The 18,775-nt window shown below is 48.5% G+C and overlaps 1 protein-coding gene across 1 annotated transcript in view; it reads right to left on the reverse strand.

Moving 5' to 3' along the window:
• The window catches only part of MARCHF4 (membrane associated ring-CH-type finger 4), a 102,263-nt gene that overhangs the window by 25,042 nt on the left and 58,446 nt on the right, over nt 1-18,775 (reverse strand). The window contains exon 2 of the mRNA XM_040604848.1: nt 4,324-4,479. Within this exon, the coding sequence (XP_040460782.1) occupies nt 4,324-4,479 (156 nt within the window). The remainder of the gene's footprint in view (nt 1-4,323; nt 4,480-18,775) is intronic.

The raw sequence follows: 18,775 nt of genomic DNA on the forward strand, positions 1-18,775 counted from the left end.
AGAAGTTTGGAGTGGACCATTCCCAGCACTGCTTCAGTCTGGCTCTCTCCTCGCTGGTGTCCTAAAGCCCTGGCCATCCTCCTCGATTATCTGTTCGAGGATGGCTTTTCTTTTTATAAATTCACCAAGCGAAGTTTTGCCACTGCTGTGAGAGCTTTCCTGCTGCACATTTACAGATGCTGTCACTTATTCAGATACTGGAAAGGCAACAAGGTGGAAGGAGGGCCCGATAGGGCCACGCAATGGAAGCGTGCAGTAATGAACCCCCTCTCCCCCACGTGCCAAAGCATCTGGTAAGAGTCAGGCTACAGTATGGGTATCCTACAAAGCCCCTGCTACGAGGCACAAGCCATGAAGTATCTCTTGCTGTGATTGCACCCATTGCTTACAGCTGGAGCTCAGCAGGGACCAGCCAAGTTCATACTCAACACAGGTGATTCAGCAGGTTGGGACAACGAGTAAACATCAGTGAACTTGCCTCAAGCTTTTTAGCTCACGCTGAAGTTCAAACACCTGGGCACCTCAGCCACTTTTCTTGCAGGTGTGGGTGGCCTGATGAAGAGGCCATGTAAACAAGCACTCATCAGCTCTTAAGGGAGCATCACCACAGTCAAAATAGAGCTGGAAAAGAACTGGGACTGGATGCCAACCCCAGCACTGGATAACTGAGGATTTTTGGAGCTGAAACAACCCTCGATACAGGAAGAGTCAGAGGTAATGACTGTAAAGCAGAGCTGAACTCACTGAGGCTGCAGGCAGTTGTAGGTCTGGGAAGGTTAGTTCAAACGGATTTTTGATTTGCTAAAATCAGAGTGGATGTGGTTCAGGAGAAGGTACAAAGGAGCTGTATAGATGAAACTCACTGCAGAGTCCCATCATGGCAGGTACTTAGTCCACTATGCATCAGCACCAGGGTGTCCGCAGTACTATTACATGCTTCTGAAACTCTGTGTTTTCAGGGCCTTTTCAAAATCATGGGCTTTGCACAAATATCATAATGGAGAGGAGCAATTAAAGCCTCCATGCCCATGACTTCTATCTCGGTGACTGGCAGACTGGAGATCAGGAGGATGGATGGGTGGTCAGACAAAAGCTCTGGATCTTCTGGCTGCTCACAGCTGGTGGGATATTTTTGCTTATTTGCTGCCCAGCTGCTGCTTGGCCGGACACCTCTCATGTTGTTCAAAACCCTTAAACCCCCAGTCTCTGTGGGTTTGCAGTGTAGCTTTTACTTTTAAGGCTTTCATTTTAAATGCTTTCAATCCAGGGATGGGGGGAGGTGGTATTAATTTATAGAGGTTAATTCTGCCAAAATACCAGACTAAAGGCCTCTTTCTGGTATGAGGCATCATAACAGCCTGAAGGCTGGAAGGAGTCTGTGTTAATTATGCATGAACCATGTTCCCTCAGCTGCAACTTCTCCGCCCATACCACAACTCTCCACACACATCTGGCCCATGTTGTGCTCCTAGGCACTCCAAAAAATGCCCAGCAGATGTCAAAATGGGCAGAGAAACATGCAGATCCCAGAGAACATGTGGGTGTTGGATGTGCTGCTCTGCTCAGACCAATTGGACGTGCTTCAGGGAGCCCAGGACCTGCCAGCTGCCTGGGTTTGGCTTCCCAGTGGTCTGTCATAGGAGAGGACACAGGGGCTAGGTAGGCCACATGGCTCATCAAAATCTAGCCAGGCTCAGAGCATCACCCAAACAGGTTTCATTTGACAGGGTGAGGTTTGTGTGGTCCTTGCCTGTGTTACAGTTTGTCTGGAATAAACAGACAACTATTACTTCCTACAGCTTTTGCACTCAAGAATCTGTCCTTGAGAAATTCAGAGCTTTCTAGTAAGAATAAAGCTGGGCAGAATTTCCAGCAGACCCTGAAGAAGAAAGGCCAGGGACTATTACTTTACTTTTGGAGACATGCTTGTATGTCCAGGTGCCCCCTGTTATCCACATGTGGGGTGAATACCAAGCAGAAAGGATGCTCTCCCTGCCCGCACGTGCTGCGAGACGTTATGGCACATAGTGTCAGGGCATCGCAGCCCCTGGGTCCTTTCTGCCTCCCTTTCCCAGCATCAGAGGCTGGTGAGAGCCGCTGAGGAAAGAGACATGCATGGTGATGGGTTATGGGGGGCTTGAGCTCTTAGTCCTCGTGGGAAGTCCAGGCCTGGTACATCAGCCACTTCCCATGGGATTTCACGTACTACTGAAGTGTAGCATCTGCTTCCCAGAAATGCCTTTGTACTGGCACCAGTCAGGACACCCGGGCACACAGCTGTAAATCTATACACGCTGCATTTATTCCAGATCAAGTGGCTTTTCACTCCAGTTGCTTCTTCCCACCCTCCAAATCTCCCAGTGCTTCTGCAAGAAGTGCTGTGAAAGCTACGCCAGCAACACAAAGCCTCTGAGCCCAGGTTTTGCACGGTCCTCTGGGACACTCGCTCCTGGAGCTGAGCTCTCTAACTCAGCTGCTCCTGCCACTCAGTTTTTGTGTTGGTGGCAAAGGCCAGCAGATCAGGCCCCTTTCTAACACAGGAGCCCAGAAAGAGCAATGCTTTGCACAGGCTTTTGAATTGTGTGTGGGGGAGGGGAGCTTGTCTGTGGATAGCTCCAACAAGTTTTAGCTGAGTGAGGAGCAGGAGGAAAATCGCTGACCTGTTGTCCTGAGTCTCTGGAAGCATTTGGAGGTTATTCATTAAAGGCAGTGCTGGCTACATATGCACTCACAAATCTGCACCCACAGACCTTCAGTGTTGCTCAGGATTGCACCCCTAATCTGAGCATTAGGGCACTCATGGACCAGCTTTCAAGAAACAAACAAATGCTGCTTTGTCCACATCACTCCTCCTGTGTATCAATCTGCTCTGTTACCAGAGCCAGGAAATTAAAACACCCTGGGTCTGGGGTTTGGGATGAAACTACTGATCTCTCCAGCCCACGGCACAAGGCAAATTGAATCAGGAACTGTAGGGACTTGCAGAGAGCAGGCAGTCTTATTCCTTGCCCCTAGCAAAATTTCCCCAGGATGCTCCACTAATTTCGCTATTTCATTTAAGTCTGGAGTCCTAAATGGCTGTCCCTGTTTCCTCACTGTGGTTAGTGACCTCAGGCTTGGAAAAAGATACACAGAGACTGCAGTTTGGAGGGGAGAGCAGGAGTTTCCATTCCCCCTCTACTGCTGTACAACTGGGCACCATCACTAGCAAATCCTTGCCTCCTGTTAGAAAGCAGAGCAACCGGCAAAGAGCCAAAGCCCTCCACCAGATTCTGGACAAACCAACATCCTTACAGACATTTCCCCAGTCTCTAAACCACAGCATGCTGCTGTAACATGTCTCCAGTCCAGATGATGCTAATTAAGCAGTAGTGCCTGGATGTTATGTTCTCCTTACATCCAAGGCACTAATGGTGCTCAGCAAAGGCATTCAGCAATTAATTCATCTTCAGGTGTTGCCCCAGAAATAAATCAATAGCTATTAAGGATAATTTATACCTTTTTTTAACAGTCACACAGTCTTCCCCATTCTGAATCTTGATTTTAAATTACCAGCCTGCAGTGGGGCTTATTAAACCACAGTGCTTTTGAACTCAGAAGAGAAAGAAGGTGGGTCCTCTGATGCCTTTCAGAGCCACTTACACCAAGATGTGCCTTATCTGTTGTGTGTACATCTGTAAATGTCCACCAAGAATCAGGCTTGGAGAGATCAGAGCATCAGAGCCAACACCCCTTGTGCCATGCCAGGATGTATTTGATCACGGGGGAGCAGCGAAGTGAAAAGGGTGGCAAGATGAGAGAGCTGTAAGAGCCCTCCATCTGCCTCCTCTGCCCCTTATGCCAACACAGAGGAGGCTCAGCAGGAGAAGATCAGGCTTAATGGCACAACTATAGACACGTGGAGCCTCAGGATACTGCTCTGTCACAGACTGTGTGCTCCGTTGTAGCAAATTCTGTAACTGCTCCATCCTCATCCGCCCCTGGAGACAGTGGCATACCTGTGGTCTCCAGTGGGTGAACACATTGGAAGGGCTGTGAGGTGTTACAGCACTATCATGGTCACACTGGCATTTTCAACAGGAGGCAAGTGAATGTGGGAATGGTCAAAGGACAGCAAAAGCAGACTCCCAGAGGATGCCCCTGGTATCACCAAGCAAATCATGGGGGCTTCTTCGGACCCCCAACAACCCTTTTGAAGTGCCTCCGACATATAGATCGCTGTGCACAGGGAAGGAAACCCCATGCAGGTAGAATTCACTTGCTCCCAGAAACAAAAACAGAAATGGGAAAAAATAGACTTTGAAATGTCTCTAGTACCTTTACCTGCAGAGGGTTCTTTGTGCTTATGGCAATGACGTGATACTTGTAGTAACACAGCTCACAGCTCCAGCAGCCTCTCTCGCTAATCCATTTGATCAGACATGGCTGGTGTGTGCACTTCACTGATCCATCACATCGACACGGGCTCAGCAACTCCCCCTGAAAAAGAGAGACAGCACCAATGAGGCTCCCCTCCTCCCACAGGCACGGCATGGCAGAAGCTCCATCATCCACCCATTTGCTCTTTGTTCCTTTTGACCTGGTTTGGCTTAGGTAATGCTGCCTCCATCCATTTTCCCTCTAATAATTCTCAGCTGATGTGAACTGAGTTTGACTGGAGTGTAACAGTCTCAGATACTTGAGTCCTACATTTTTTGTGGAAAGAGACAGCTGGGTAGATAAAAGATGCCTAATATTGCTGAAGGAAAAATTAGACAAACATAACTCTTACTAGTACCAGAGGTTCCACACTAGACCATAACCATTGGACACAGCTCTGTTGGCAACCAGATGCCACTGTTTCACCTGCTTTAGAAGGTGAGGTTTGGTGGGGATAGCTGCAAGGGAGCAGACTGGTGGCCTGCTCAGCCCAGGGTGGCTACCTCAAGCACAGACATGGCAGCCCTCGGACCTTTTGCTCAGGCTAGCTTGTGCCAGCTGTGGAGGTGCCGCTCCTCCCCGGGAGCTGGACCGAGCCCAGCACCATGCGGTACATCCCAGGACTTGCCAGGCAGTGGGCGTTTGCTGCACTAGACACAGCACTCGCCTTCCCCATGCCGCTGCACTGAAGAATCTGATTGTGGGTGGCAGGGGTGTGCTTTGGGTCCAGGTCCCTGTGAAGCCATAGCCTGGCAGGGCACAGGTCCTCAAAATTACACCCCACCCCCCCACCCCATCCACTTCTCCCAGACAGTCTGTCCCAGAAGTGAGTCATACTGCTGCGTTGCCTATAGGGCTGGCTATTTCCAGCCTAGAAGCAAGCAAGATGGAGAACAAATTGTGTCCTGGCTTTTATGACGGGCGGCCAAAACACTGAGCCTCCTGGCTCGCTCCCTTGTTTCTGGTGTAGCTTTAAACAGGGTATCCAGGAAAACCCAGCATTATACTGATCCATCTGCTATCATCCTGTTCACGGTGGGACTGAATTCCTCTCTGCACACACATGCTCAGGAACTAATTTTACAGTCATTTGCCATTGCTTATTTAGGGAAGAACAGAGCCATTACATTTTACTCTCTATCTCTTAGTGTTTAAAAGCCAGAGTATAGACCCCAATAGTGTATTTAGCTGTGCTCCAAGATTTAAAAGCTTTTAAAGGCAGAATAAGACTATCTATGGGATGGGGAAGGCTGGCATAATACTTTCAGTGTTTGGGAGAGATCAGCCCCATCATTACCACTGACAGAGCACCAGGAAAACAGATCCTGGTGTTTGAGGCTGCTGGGCACAGTAAAAGACATCCATGCCAGCTACCTTGGGTTAGGAAACCAGATCCTGATCTTGCTAACCCTGGTAGGGAACTGTCTACCTTTCAGGGTACCACATCAGGTTTCAGGACCTGAGGAACTGAGTACCATGCCGGGTGAGAGCGATACTTTTTTTTTTTATGAAGCCTAATGCAAACATGTTAATCATTTCATTTGCTTCGGCTAGGTGACCTAAAAATGTCATCTTCCATGAAATTTTAACAAAACTGTAAATAACTTTTTATATTACAAAACCAGGCTCACCTCTACCTGTCACTTGTTTTCATTAGACACCGGAGAAGATGCAAAGGGAGAGGGGGAGCAAGGAGGGTGTAGGATCCATGAACCTTTTTCACCTGGAAAGGTGCGACAGGAAAAGCCAGAAGAAGGGAAGCAGAGAAGGATTAGATGGGAGGAAGGTGCATGTGGGAAGAAGCACTGACATTTGGCAGCGCTCACTAAACCTCTTCCACACCAAGAGCTAGCTTGATACAAGGACTGCTCTGTGCCTCTAGTCCACCCTCCTCATCTCAGTCCCTGGTGCTTTATTTTCTCAGCAGCTTCACTCCTCAGCACACAAGTGTGAGCCCAGCACAAACGGGTAATGCAGAAACATCCCAGCTCTACAGCATCCCTGCCTTTCCACCCTGCTGCACACTGAGGTCTCCTGCAGGGCTCAAAATGGCAAGTGAGGGACCTGGGTTTTGTCTAATGAGCAGCTGGAGGCACTGGTGATAAAGGATCAGGGGTGGGGCAGAACGGAGCAGGAACCAAGAGCAACAACCTCCAAGCAAAGGCAGAAGAGAAAAGCTGTAGCTGCTGCCTGAACTCACGTTGGCTTCTTGGGCTCTGTAATAAATGAGCCTGAAATCCGTGCTTGCCTCTTCACAGCCAAGGACTGTTCATAGACATCCCACACCACCACGGGGACCCAGTTCTCCTTCCCTAATTGGGATGCTCTGGCACAGACAGTCCTGCCAGCTCCTGCAAGAGCTCAGGACTCAACTGTGGAGATGGATCCCCCAGTTTCTTGGTTTCTGCAAATCCAGCAAAACCCTGATTTATCACATTTTCTCCAGCCGTGTGAAATATTACATCCTTGTGTGCAGCACACAGCTATTTTTGCATACTGTGAAGCCCAATTCTGTCCACAGCAGGCATTCATAAAACACTGCCACAAGCACACACATGCACATGCACTCCTGTACCAGCAGAAAAATAAACACCGGGGACATATTAAAGGAATAAATCCTTTATACAGCAAAGAAGGCGGCTGTACAGCGAGCTCAGGAGCAGTCCATTGGCTGTGATACACATGAAGGATTCTCTGCACAGAGACCTCTGCTAAAAGCTTCATGGACACAAAAGCAAGCCCAAAATGAGGTGCAGATCACAGCAATTAGAGATGGAAATCAAATCCCGGTGCCCATTTCTGTAGGTTTGTAGAAGATGGCTCTGCATGACATCTTCACCAGTGCTCCAAACAACAGCATTCCCACCAATTCACTTTGGGGACTGCTCTCCAAAGTCCCTTTGAAGGGTGTACTTCCCGACACCTATTTTTGCAATCTTCCTTTGTAAAGTTCCATCCCATCACTTGGATCAGCCTAAGCAGCATTTCTGCTTTGTCAGCAACAGAGAAACACTCCCTGGCTGCAAGCTTCATCCTCAGCTTGCTCAGTACCATCTTATTCCCCTGAAACAACTAAGTGGACTTTGGACTCAGGGCACCTGCCTTTTCTTTTTGTTGTTATACAAGTCTAAATTTGGGTTTATGTCTGTCTTGGTTTAACCCCAGCTGGCAACTAAGCAACACGCAGCTGCTTGCTCACAGCCCCCCACCCCCAGCGGGACAAGGAGAACAGTCAGGAAAAAGGTAAAACCTCGAGGGTTAAGAACAATTTAATAATTAAGATTAATAATTAATAATAATAATTGTAATGCAAAGGAGAGAGAGAGAGGGATAAAACCCAAAAGGGGCGGGGGGAAGCGATGCACACTACAATTGCTCACCACCTGCTGACTGATGCCCAGCCAGTCCCTGAGCAGCGATCGGCCGCCCCCAGCCAACTCCCCCCAGTTGAAATACCGAGCGTGGTGTTCTATGATATGGAATAGCCCTTTGGCTAGTTCGGGTCAGCTGTCCTGGCCGTGTCCCCTCCCTACTTCTTGTGCCCCTCCAGCCTTCTCGCTGGCAGGGCCTGAGAAGCTGAGAAGTCTTTGACTTAATGTAAACATTCCTTAGCAACAACTAAAAATATCAGTGTGTTATCAACATCATTCTCATACTAAATCCAAAACACAGCACTGTACCAGCTACTGAGAAGAAAATGAACTTGTCCCAGCTGAAACCAGGACGATGTCAAAGGTGGAAGATCAGAGTTTACAAAAAGGGAATGGTGCTCTGGCTTCAGCCATAACCCTCTCAACATAAGGATGAAATATCTTCCCTATATATTACTCTTCTGTGAAAAGTAGTGTACTAAGCAACTCTATATAAATATTCTTTCCTTATTTCTGGCTGTGATGGGAGCTTGTCTTTAGAAGCAGCACGGGCAAGGCCAGGCTGAACTGGCTTTACCCCGAGGAGGCTGATACTGCTGGAGAAGAACGAGAAGTGCAGGTCTGTTCCAGCTCTGTCCTCTCCTTATGAATTCCCAATCTGTGCCCATTGAAATACGTCAAAGTAGTTAATGATTATCTTGGCCCAGCTATTTTAAGCCTGCTGGGAGGAGTTCTGAGAAAGAATGGGGAAAAAAAATTGTTACCAGTGCATGCTTCTGATGCTCAGTACATCTAGGGAGAAAATAACGACGTTGGGAGCAGCATCACCCCTGTTGCGTGCTGGTCAGTGTTTCGCTTGGCCATTTTATGTCTCATTTACCAGTCCTGGGAGCACATCCACATGTTGCTACCAAAGTTGCAGCTGCTCACCCACCCCTAGGCAGTCATGGGATGTGTTTCCCAGGCTCGTTGTTTTAACTATATGAATTAAGTATAGCCAATTTACCCATCCAGTCTCCTCTGAACACGGCAGGGCTGGGTACAGTGGTGTCGTTGGGCCAGGATGTGGTCTCCTGAACTCTCCCAGCTCCAGCTGTGCTGACCTACATCTGCTGCCTGGGCTGTTCCTGAGCACCAGCGCAGGTGGAAAAAAGCTACATTAGCAACATCCTGCTACCACAGCTATTAAAGCAAACATTTTGAAAACCAGTGCAAGCTGTACAGCAAACTGGGATGGCTGATGGTGATCTTAACAACTGAAGCTTTTCCTCAGCTGTGTGTTTTCTCTGCTCAGGTGTACAAAGTAGTGTCAGCCATCAGCATCACCCACAGGACCAGTGCCCTGGACCACAGCAGGGCAGTGAGAAGATGCTGAAAGAGTCACCCACATCAGAAAGGCTACCATCTCTCTCTGAGTATGCACATGCAGCTGCCACTGCTCAAAGGAGTAGCTGCACATGTGGATCTGACCACTGGCATTTATCTGCCTTGTTTAGAAAAGGAAACTAGGGATATTTAATTTCAGGTCTTCATCTAGGTCTCCTAAATACACTTAAATCTTCATATTGAATTTAGATGCAATGGTAAGTTTTATCATGGCAAATAAATGCCAAATGATTCCTGCATTAGGAACATAATTACAGAGGAATTAAGTCTGCTGGCAAATAGAAACCCTTTTATGAAAAAAAACAAAACCAGTTACAGAGCTGGTAAACTTCAATAAACACGTACTAATTATCACTCTTTCTTCACACACACTTAAAAAAGCTGCCCCTCCATCCCTGTAAACTAAACACACATGTTACTATCAGAATCTCAAATGCTTCCTGAGTACCCTCCTGTGTGTGAGCACTGTGCCAGCCAACAACAGACAACAAGGGAAGGGACATGAAATAAGTATCTATGTGTGTGTGTATACATATATGTATGTAAACTGCATGAAATTCTCCAGCACCGGGGGGGATTGATGCAGAGTATGGACTCTGTGGGCTTATGTTTCCTGTGGTGTCAGGACAGCACAGGACACAGTTATGTACAGGGCTTTCTGGTGGGGTGGCATCTCCCCAGGGACCCCAGCAGAGAACGGGGTGTTAACCCCAATTTCTGTCTTGGCAGCAGTTCAGAGAGACTTTCTGGGGGGGGGGGGGGGGTGTGGGGCGTGTGTGTGTGGGGGGTGTCCCCCGACTGGGCAACTCCCTAAAACCTGGGGAACCTATAGGAAACTTTATATGAGTGATTATAAAAAGAAATAACCTTGACTCCTTGCAGCTCCCTTCCCACCCCCAGGTGCCACCACTGCTGCCATGCCACCTCTGTGACCAGAATGGGCTCATCCCACAGCTCCCCTGCAAGACCGGGCATCCCTGTGGCACGCAGAGGCGGTGCTGCCCCATGCCAGGCAAGAGCCATGTGCCCTGCAGTGCGATGAGTGCCCCTCGCCTCAGCAGCCAGAGAAGAGGCAGCCCTGTAAGGGACTGGAGAAAAGCCCTGCTCTGGACAATTACTTCTGTTGCTAAGCCACGGTTTTGAGCCTGCGGCTGCTTGACTAAAGTTTTTGGTGTGGGATCTTGGCCTGACAGCTCCCTGGGGCAGGACTACATCTCTGCGGGGCTCTGGCATGGTAGAGGAGTGGGTCCCTCTCTGGGGCTCCTCATCCCCACAACAATACAAGTGAGCAGCCACAGCTGGGCACAGCAGTCTGGGGGCTCTGAGATGGGGGGGGGGGGGGGGGGGGGACGGGACGACAACGACTACGACACAGATCTGCTTTCTTTGTGGTTTTCTGCAATTTTTGATAGGTATTAGCCATTCTGGCAGCCCTGCAGATGGGGCATTCACCTCTTAGGGGGCAATGACTAATGTAGGAACAAAACACAGGTATCCCTCTGCCTGCAGGCTGGGTGCAAGCTGAAAGGCAGCTCGGCTTTAATGCATGCCCTTGCTCCAGCAGCTATCACACAAGCTTTGGGCTAGTCTCAGCTATGCCACCAAAATAGGAGTAGAAGAGGTTTGTGAAAACCTGTTCCACCAGAACAAAGTTGAACTTTGCCTGAAATATGGAATAACAAAGGATTTCCAGGAATTACTTATCAATAGCCCAAGGAGCAGAGAGCTTAGAATATATAGATCACAGTGGGATATATTTGCTTTTCTCTCTACAGAAGGATTTGCACAAGAAAAATAACTTTACTTAGGTGTTCTAGAGCCCACTTCATCCTAATGTCATTGAACATGTTTTTGATTAGCTGATTTAAGTAATTCTTACTAAATGTTGCTCAGTTGCAAGGAATCAAAAGGCAAGCATCTCAAATATCACCTGCTGTGCCTCATCAGGTGTGATAATAGCACCGATTAAGTGAAGAGCCTTCAGTGCATAGAAATCACAGTGCTACGCATGTGAAATCAAGATACCTGAATACCCCTGAGCACTTGGGTGTTAGAGCGAATTTAGCTCCAGAGTTGTCCTGAATGCAGAGCAGAGCTGTCTCAGCATCCCAGAGAAGTGTCCTAGTCTGCAGCTCTTGGGCTTTCACTCAAAGTATCGAGCCTTTAAACTTTTGGAGATTTACTGCAGACCACATCCATTTTGTGAGCTAGAAAAATCTAGTCCCTTCCAAAAGAGAAATCTACTGTTGTTTCACTCTGGTTCTTCTTAAGTAAAAATTAGAAGTATTTAAGACAACACTTAGATTTATTCTGTGTGAGATACAAGAGTGAGTTCAGTTTTGCTCCCTAGGATGCTGGGGTAACTCTGATGCAACTTCATGAAGCCAAACAGCTCTTCAGCCCAAATCAAGTGCCCTTAAGTTATGGCTTGTTGTAATAAATTTTCAACGAATGAAAGAGCTTTTCCATTACTTTTTTTTTTTTTTGTACAAATGGCCTTTTCTATTGAAAAAGCCTTAGCTAAATAGAATTCTTCTAAATACACATCTTCTTTTTCACGGAAAAAAACAGATAGCAATTATTCCTTATTATCTCTGTTCCTGGGGGACCTTCACCTTTCTACTTCTCCAGTCCTCATCAGATTCATCAATGCATATTTTAAAAGTTCAAAGTACAAAGTTAATGCTTTCAGCATGCAAGTACCATATAATGCAATTCTTATCAGATATGTGCTCATAATTCAGCAAATTGAACTTTGCAGCTACTTCCCTGGGAAGCTGTTCATAAAGATACTCAGCTAATGGCCATTTCAGAAAACATTATGCCATCAGCCGCTGAGGAGCAGCCATGGAAAATCCACAGAAATGGATGATGGTTTGACTCTCGAGATGATAGAACCCACTTTGAAAGATAGTGAAACAAACAGAGCAATAGAATTTTTTTCTTTCCTCTTTTTTTCCCCAAGAAAGCTGAAAACCCCTTCAACATAAGAGCTAAGAAAATCTTAATTCTGTAATATCTACCTCATCTTCCCCCTTTCTCCATGAACAAGAAAATGGCCAGGTGCTCTTGGCAGCCTTACAGCAGTGAGATGCTCCTTTCAGAAGTGCAGCAACTGCTAAGAGCTACTTCGTGCCGGTACCATCAAGCTCATCAATGAAGGGGAGTGGAAAATTACAGTACTGCAGGATTTGGGGGTTCCCATCTGCCATAGACCCCCAAGGGACCCAGAGCCAGGACTGAGGGCAGCGGGGTGGGGAACTTGGGGAGATGTGTGGGCATTCAATAAGCAGAAGCTAATAACACGGTGCGGACAGAAGTGCATAGCCTGACTCCAGTACTCAAAGGCAGTATTTCCCAGCTGGGAGCAGAGCGGGGATTTGGCAGGAGGGGCTGCCCCAACAGGTCTCAATGGGATGGTTATGTAGGAGCTTTCCTGCTCCACCTGGGCTGGTCAGGACCCACAGCTCTGAGATGGAAACCCTCCAAAGCCATGGGTTTCTCCAAAGCAGCTTGTGTCTCCTGCTGTGCAGGGCAGCACCGGGATGGAAGCAGCCGCTGGCCTCGGGTGCATCTGGGGTGAAGGCTGCTGCTGGGGCTTGCGGCCAGCCTGGCATGGGGTTGAAGGCAGAAGCAGTGGAGGAGCAGTGAACTGGGAGACAGCACATCACACACAGGGCTGCTGCGGCAGCCAGGGAGCTGTGATATACAATAATGAGCATGGTTTGTTTACTTTTAGCTTCAGCAGCCCTGCAGGACTGAGCTGTTTCATTAAGACGTGGCCTGATCCGCTTTTCCTTTCTGCCTCCTGGACTCAAGGAGAATATGCAATTACAAAGTTCACTCATGTAGAGCCCTTCAATTACTGGGTAACTCTGTTACGGCTTTTCCAAATGTTACGAGACTCGTGCAGAAGGACATGACATCTGAAGTAATTCATTTTTCATCTGCCGATTAGCAGAAATTAAAATGGTTCTCAGAACATCCCAATTTATGTGAGATCAAGTTCCTTATTACTACAGACTGTCTTAGTGGGGAAGGCACTTCTTTTTAACATCTCGGGCAACCCTGCAAGCAGAGATGCTGAACAAAAATATGTGAAGGAGGCAGCAGAGGGAAGAACAGAGGCCCTCAGGGACCATGGGTGGTGGAGCTCCAGAGCCTTGCATTCCAATACTGCCATAAGGTCACTCAAATGTTTGGCGGAAAGTCAAAATGCTTGCTGGCACAAACATGCACTGGAGGCAGAGGCACTTCCTTTGGAAATGATGTGGTTACGGAGTGAGGCTGAACTGCCTTTACTGGCAGTGAGCTAAACACCAGCCATAAATATAAAATGTTTCTTCAGCAGGTATCTGCAGAGAGGGCAAGTGGAGCGGCAGCAGAGCAGCCACCTGCAGGCTGCACTCATGCAGCAGTGATGGATACCGCTCAGGAACCCCAACAGGCCAAACCAACCACCGCTGCCCATACCTCACCAGTGGGATCTGGGGAAAGACCCACGCACGGGGCTGGGGAGGAGGTGTCTGCAGGGCTGGCAGCTCAGGGTCATGCCACAGGGAGTCAGGGGGCTGCGAGTTAGATGGGAGAGTCAGTGGCAGCATGGAGCAGCTGGAGCAAGTGATGGGATAAGGGAGGGGGTAAAAGCAGGGAGTCTCAAACCACTTGGCCACGACAAGAGTGGTCACTTTCCCCCTTCACTTTCTACTTTCAAGACATCCTGCGTGCTGGAAAAACCGGTGAAGTCCCCCTGGGAAAGGCCGGGATTAGGAAGCGGGTAAGCACACTCTTGCTGACTCTTAGCACCATCCTCCCCACCCACCGCAGGAACACGGTCCAGATCTTACAAACCCTTAGGCCCACTTAGTTGAAGCGCAGCAAAAATAAAAGGAGAACTGGGAAAGGAGAACTGGCAGCTTAATCCCCAAATCCCCTTGCCTTGCATGACACCTTTCAAGCTGAGAGCAGCTCAAGAGGATGGAGCTGAAGGTACTGGTGGTGCTGGCTGCACTGTCCCCAGGGGAAGCTGCACAGCAGTAGTTCTGATTTCTCAATGTTGCCCTGGCCAAAGGCCTCCTGTATAAGAAGCTGAATGAATCCATGTGTTCCAGGCCTTGCCTGCATGTATCGCTTGCTGAAAAGCCTTGTGTTTTCCTACTTCAGCTGGGGAATCCAGCTTTCCCTTTCACAGGCAGAATATAAATCAGGGAGGTGAACAGGTAGAAATAAAGGTAAGAATAGCCATAACATCAGTAAAGTGGGCTACAGAGGCCATTTTATGATTTTTCTTTCAGTCTTCTGTTTTGCACAAGAACAAGGCCAGGTTTAGTGTGTGCGTGTGGATATATAAACAGTGCCAGGGCTCTGAGGTTTCAGCACTGTCAGTGTAAAGATATTAAGCATTACATAGGGCTGATTTATTATCTGACTCTGCAATAAACTTTTGAAGATATACTGATTTGGCAATTTGCATATTAAAAAATACATCAACACCGAGGCAATGTCAGATGCTATGCATGGCTATGTTCCACTCCAGAGGTGGCTAAATTTCAAACAGTGGCCAAATCATTTGTATCCTTCAGCACGAAAGATGCCCTATTGAAATATGAATTATTACCCTTGCTGTTGTTGGTCTTTAATGTGCTTTGTCAGATTGCTTCTCCTGCTCCCTCCACATGGGATTTGCTGTATCAGATACAGAACCTGTTTCTGCCTCATGAGGTTCCTCCTACCATACCTGGATTAAGTTATTTAACTCAGTAAGGTACGTCCAGTCAGACTGCTGTGACAGGTCTTCCAGCATCCTCCTTTAGCCTGCAGGTAGGTTGCCTTCCTCTGAAACAACACATCTCCTCCGTAACAGCTTACAGTTCCCTTAGTGAGTTGTGCCTCCACACAGGAAGGGTCAAACACCTCTTCCTGGCCAGGCTTTTCTTTTGCCTTGGTAATGAAGCCAAAGGCACAAGCAATTAAATCAGTTCTCGGCACACTCTTGGGCAGTGTTGGGAACGAAAAGTTGGTGTGCATCGACCACAGGCTTCAGCCGCTTGAGCTGCACAGAGACCCCACTCTACCTATCTCTAGTGGTGGAGATTTTATTGTCTTTCTAATCTGCAGTCAGCTTCTAGGATGGGATTGTCCTTTACATCCATCCAGCTGCTTTGCTCCACTTCCTGGTACACCAAGCTAAGAGCAACATGGAAATATGCTGCTGGGCCAGCTTACTTCCCAGACGATGACCTGCTATACTTCTGGCAGAACTACTTCACTACTGTTCATGCCGCATCGCCAGCTGGGCCACTGGAGAGAGAAAAGGGAAGAGGGATGCTGTTCCCATTTCTTTGCCTTGGGTGTCACAGGTGCAAAGTGGCCAGGGCTGAAAGTCCCAAGAGCTGAGATCTTTTAGTGCAGTGCTCCTGGGCTTTGATATGCCAGGAAGATTTTAAGAGGTTTTTGAATATTCCTGGGGTTTTTTTCTTGCCTTTGCAGAACTGGCATTGGTAGAGAGATGAGCACAGAAATGAACACTATTCACAGATGTTTGTTACCTGGAAAGAGTCCAAATAATTGTTGAGATTTGTGTTCGGGGCAGGGTAGTGTGTAATCAGCTACTCATCTGCTCTTTGGTGCCAAATGCTGAGAAGTTGTGTCTGCAGAGGCGAAAGCATTCAGGCACGACTAAAGAAACTCATTACCCAGCCATCACCCTTCACAGCGATGCTCCAGGAATGGGAAATATCTGTGGCAGCCACAGCCACTCCTTGTGGGCTGCAGCTCACTGGGAAGCACAGCTGCCTGAGGTCAGCATGGGCAGGGCAGGTCCTGGCCCTGGCTCTCCCTCCTGCAGCTCCGCCGATGACATGTTTGGGGTGGGTTTGGGGCAATCTCCATGCGGGGATCCTTGCTCTGTGTACCAGGGTAATGACTCTTATCCACCACACACAGGGCCAACTGGAGACCACTTATCTGTATTTATCAAGGGCTTTAAAATCTTGAAATAAACAAGGATCAGAATAAACGTGGCTGGCCACTGGTCTGCATGGACATTGATCGTCACTGGCTGCCTTTGCCACTCTGGCAGTTGGAGGGTTTTCCAACCTTGAGCACTGGGGCAGCCCACGTCTGCCCTGGAGAAAGGTCCTGCCCTTTGCATTAGCCCTGTCCACCTGCAGGCACGTTTAAGTGGAAGCTGTCCTTCAGAGCCCCCTGCCAGCGTTACGTGAAAGCAAACAGCCTTTGAGGGAAAAGAAACTACCCCACACATCAGCCTAGGCAGGGGGCTTCTCTTATTCAATACGTTTACACACAAATCCTCAGTCTGACTTTTGTGTCCTTGCTGAAAGGACTGGGAAGTGGGAGATTTTTTTTAAACTTCATTTCCAGAACAAGTACCTCCAGCTACCATGTAAGCCTCTGTGAAATGCCAGTGCTCAGCAAGGTCTCTGGCTCTGGAGATGGCAGAGCAGGGTCGAGGTGCCTTGGCAGAGACACAGCACCTGCATCCATGGCTCCTGCCCAAGCCGTGTCTGCCTTCACCTCTTGTATCCACCCATTTCCACAGGCAGAAAATTGACTTGGAAGTTTTTTTTGAGTGGCAGCAAGTGGGAAATGAAACTGGTGGTGCCTGCCGGCAAGGGTACTTGCAATCATCCGGAGAAGCTGGAGGACTTCTGACAGCCCCAGGGCCTGGCAGGTGGAAATGCTCCTTCTGTGTCCTCCAGATCCTCTCCTTGTGCTCGGCCACCATCCCTGGCTTCTGCCAGCAGCAGGAGAAGCTGGGTGGGATCTCTGCGTCCTGGGCTTCACTGTTCTGGGTCTCCAGCAATGTTGCCCTCCTGCTGCTGGGAGGAGAGCAACAGTGTTTGAATTTTTAAATTAATTTATTTTCTTTAATTTCTTTGGAGATGTCAGAGACAGAAGTCTGCCTGGTAACAGTGCTGATGAATGTGAGCACACAGGGGGCAGGTCTTGAAACATGCTCTGCTGCACTGCCACGTGTTTCAGGGCTGGCCGTATTACAAACAAAGAGCAGGGTGCCCAAGTCATTCCTTGACGTGACAAGCTTGTTTTCTGGTTAAATTAATTGCTTAATAGGAATAAAATAATAATCCAAGCTTGTGACTATTAGATCTGCCCATCATTACAGAGGGGAGCTTGCCTCCCTCTTTACCTGATTAGATTGCAAGGAAACAGGGACATAAGCTGAGTGAGAATTTCCCCAAGGTGAGCCAGAAATACAGGCACGTTTGTCACCACAGGAATGATTTTATTTGCACAGCCTGCAGGTAACTTGCGCCATGTGAAAGCAACGCTCAGCGCTTGAGCTGGAGTGCATGAAAGGGAAGGCAGAGGGGAAGCGGTCACCTCGGCAGAATGTGATGAAAGGGAGCGAGGTGTGAAACTGCAAAGGAAACAGAGACGGAGAGCTGTGGTGTGAGGAGTAAACACAGGCTGGCAGCACGCGTGGAGCCCTGCCTGGTGCTGCCTGCACGCTGGCCGCAGTCGATAGCAGCACCGGCTGTGCAGAAACAGCCAGGCGGCAACCCGGGGAGAGTTGTTATTTCATTTTCCCTATGAGGCAGCGGTAAACTGCTGCTAGGACTGAACACGTTAAAGTCACACCGCCTCAAGGCTGCCAGCAGATCCAGTCCTGCCTTGACCTGGGTGATGCTTTGCCTATCTGCTTCAGGCCATGGGACTTTGGGCAGGTGACCTCAGGGCTGATTACTTGCTCATCGTCCTGGGGCACAAGCTCTTCAGAGCAGAGCTTTGCCTTTTCCCCAGCTTTGTAGAGACCCTTGCACTTTGTTTTCTGGAAGCAAACCCAGAATTTTCCCTGCACTATGAAACAAGCTTAGATATGCAAAGGCAGTCACTCAAACCTGCCTGCCTGAGTCTGCCATAACCTTTCCTTTCCTCCCTGTCTGCCCTTTACATCACCTCTCCACATACGCTGATTTCTCCTTTTTCACCCTGGACTGTCAGGAGGAGATGGCAATAGATGACTTCTTATGCTGTGTCACATCCACCTGCACTGTTCTCCCGGGGGAAACATCATACTGTACAGCCATGAAAGGTGATGGGAACAACATCGGGGGACAGACAGGGATCGAGGGCCTACAAGGAAAATGGCCTACAAGGGGAATGCTGTTATCCATCATGGGTGCAGGTTCACCCAGGCTTTTTGCACGTTGACACCCAGTTACAGAGATTGTCACACATAGAAAAGCTTCTCTGTTCCCGTTGGGCAGTGGAGGTAGGATCCTAAAGTGCCCTAAAACATAAAACAGCACCATTACAGCCTTTCTTTTTAAAAATTAATATAAAATGAAAACTAAAAGCATGCTGGCTGAAGTAGAAAACATTGCCAGGAGCCCAGCTTCCTAAAATATAGCCCAGGGAGAACCTGAGACTTCTCCAGCTCAGACCTCCTCAGCAGGGACCACACAGCATCACAGCCTACCCACAGCTTCTGCAGCAGTGCACTTCTCTAAAGAGCATCGCAGAACTTCTTCCACTCAAGCCTTCCCTTTAACTTGGTTATTAAAGACACCCAGGGAAAGCCATTTGGCTCATTTCCACAGTCCTGTCCCTCATTA

The sequence above is a fragment of the Falco naumanni genome, chromosome 8 (assembly GCF_017639655.2).
Source record: "Falco naumanni isolate bFalNau1 chromosome 8, bFalNau1.pat, whole genome shotgun sequence".
NCBI lineage: Eukaryota > Metazoa > Chordata > Aves > Falconiformes > Falconidae > Falco > Falco naumanni.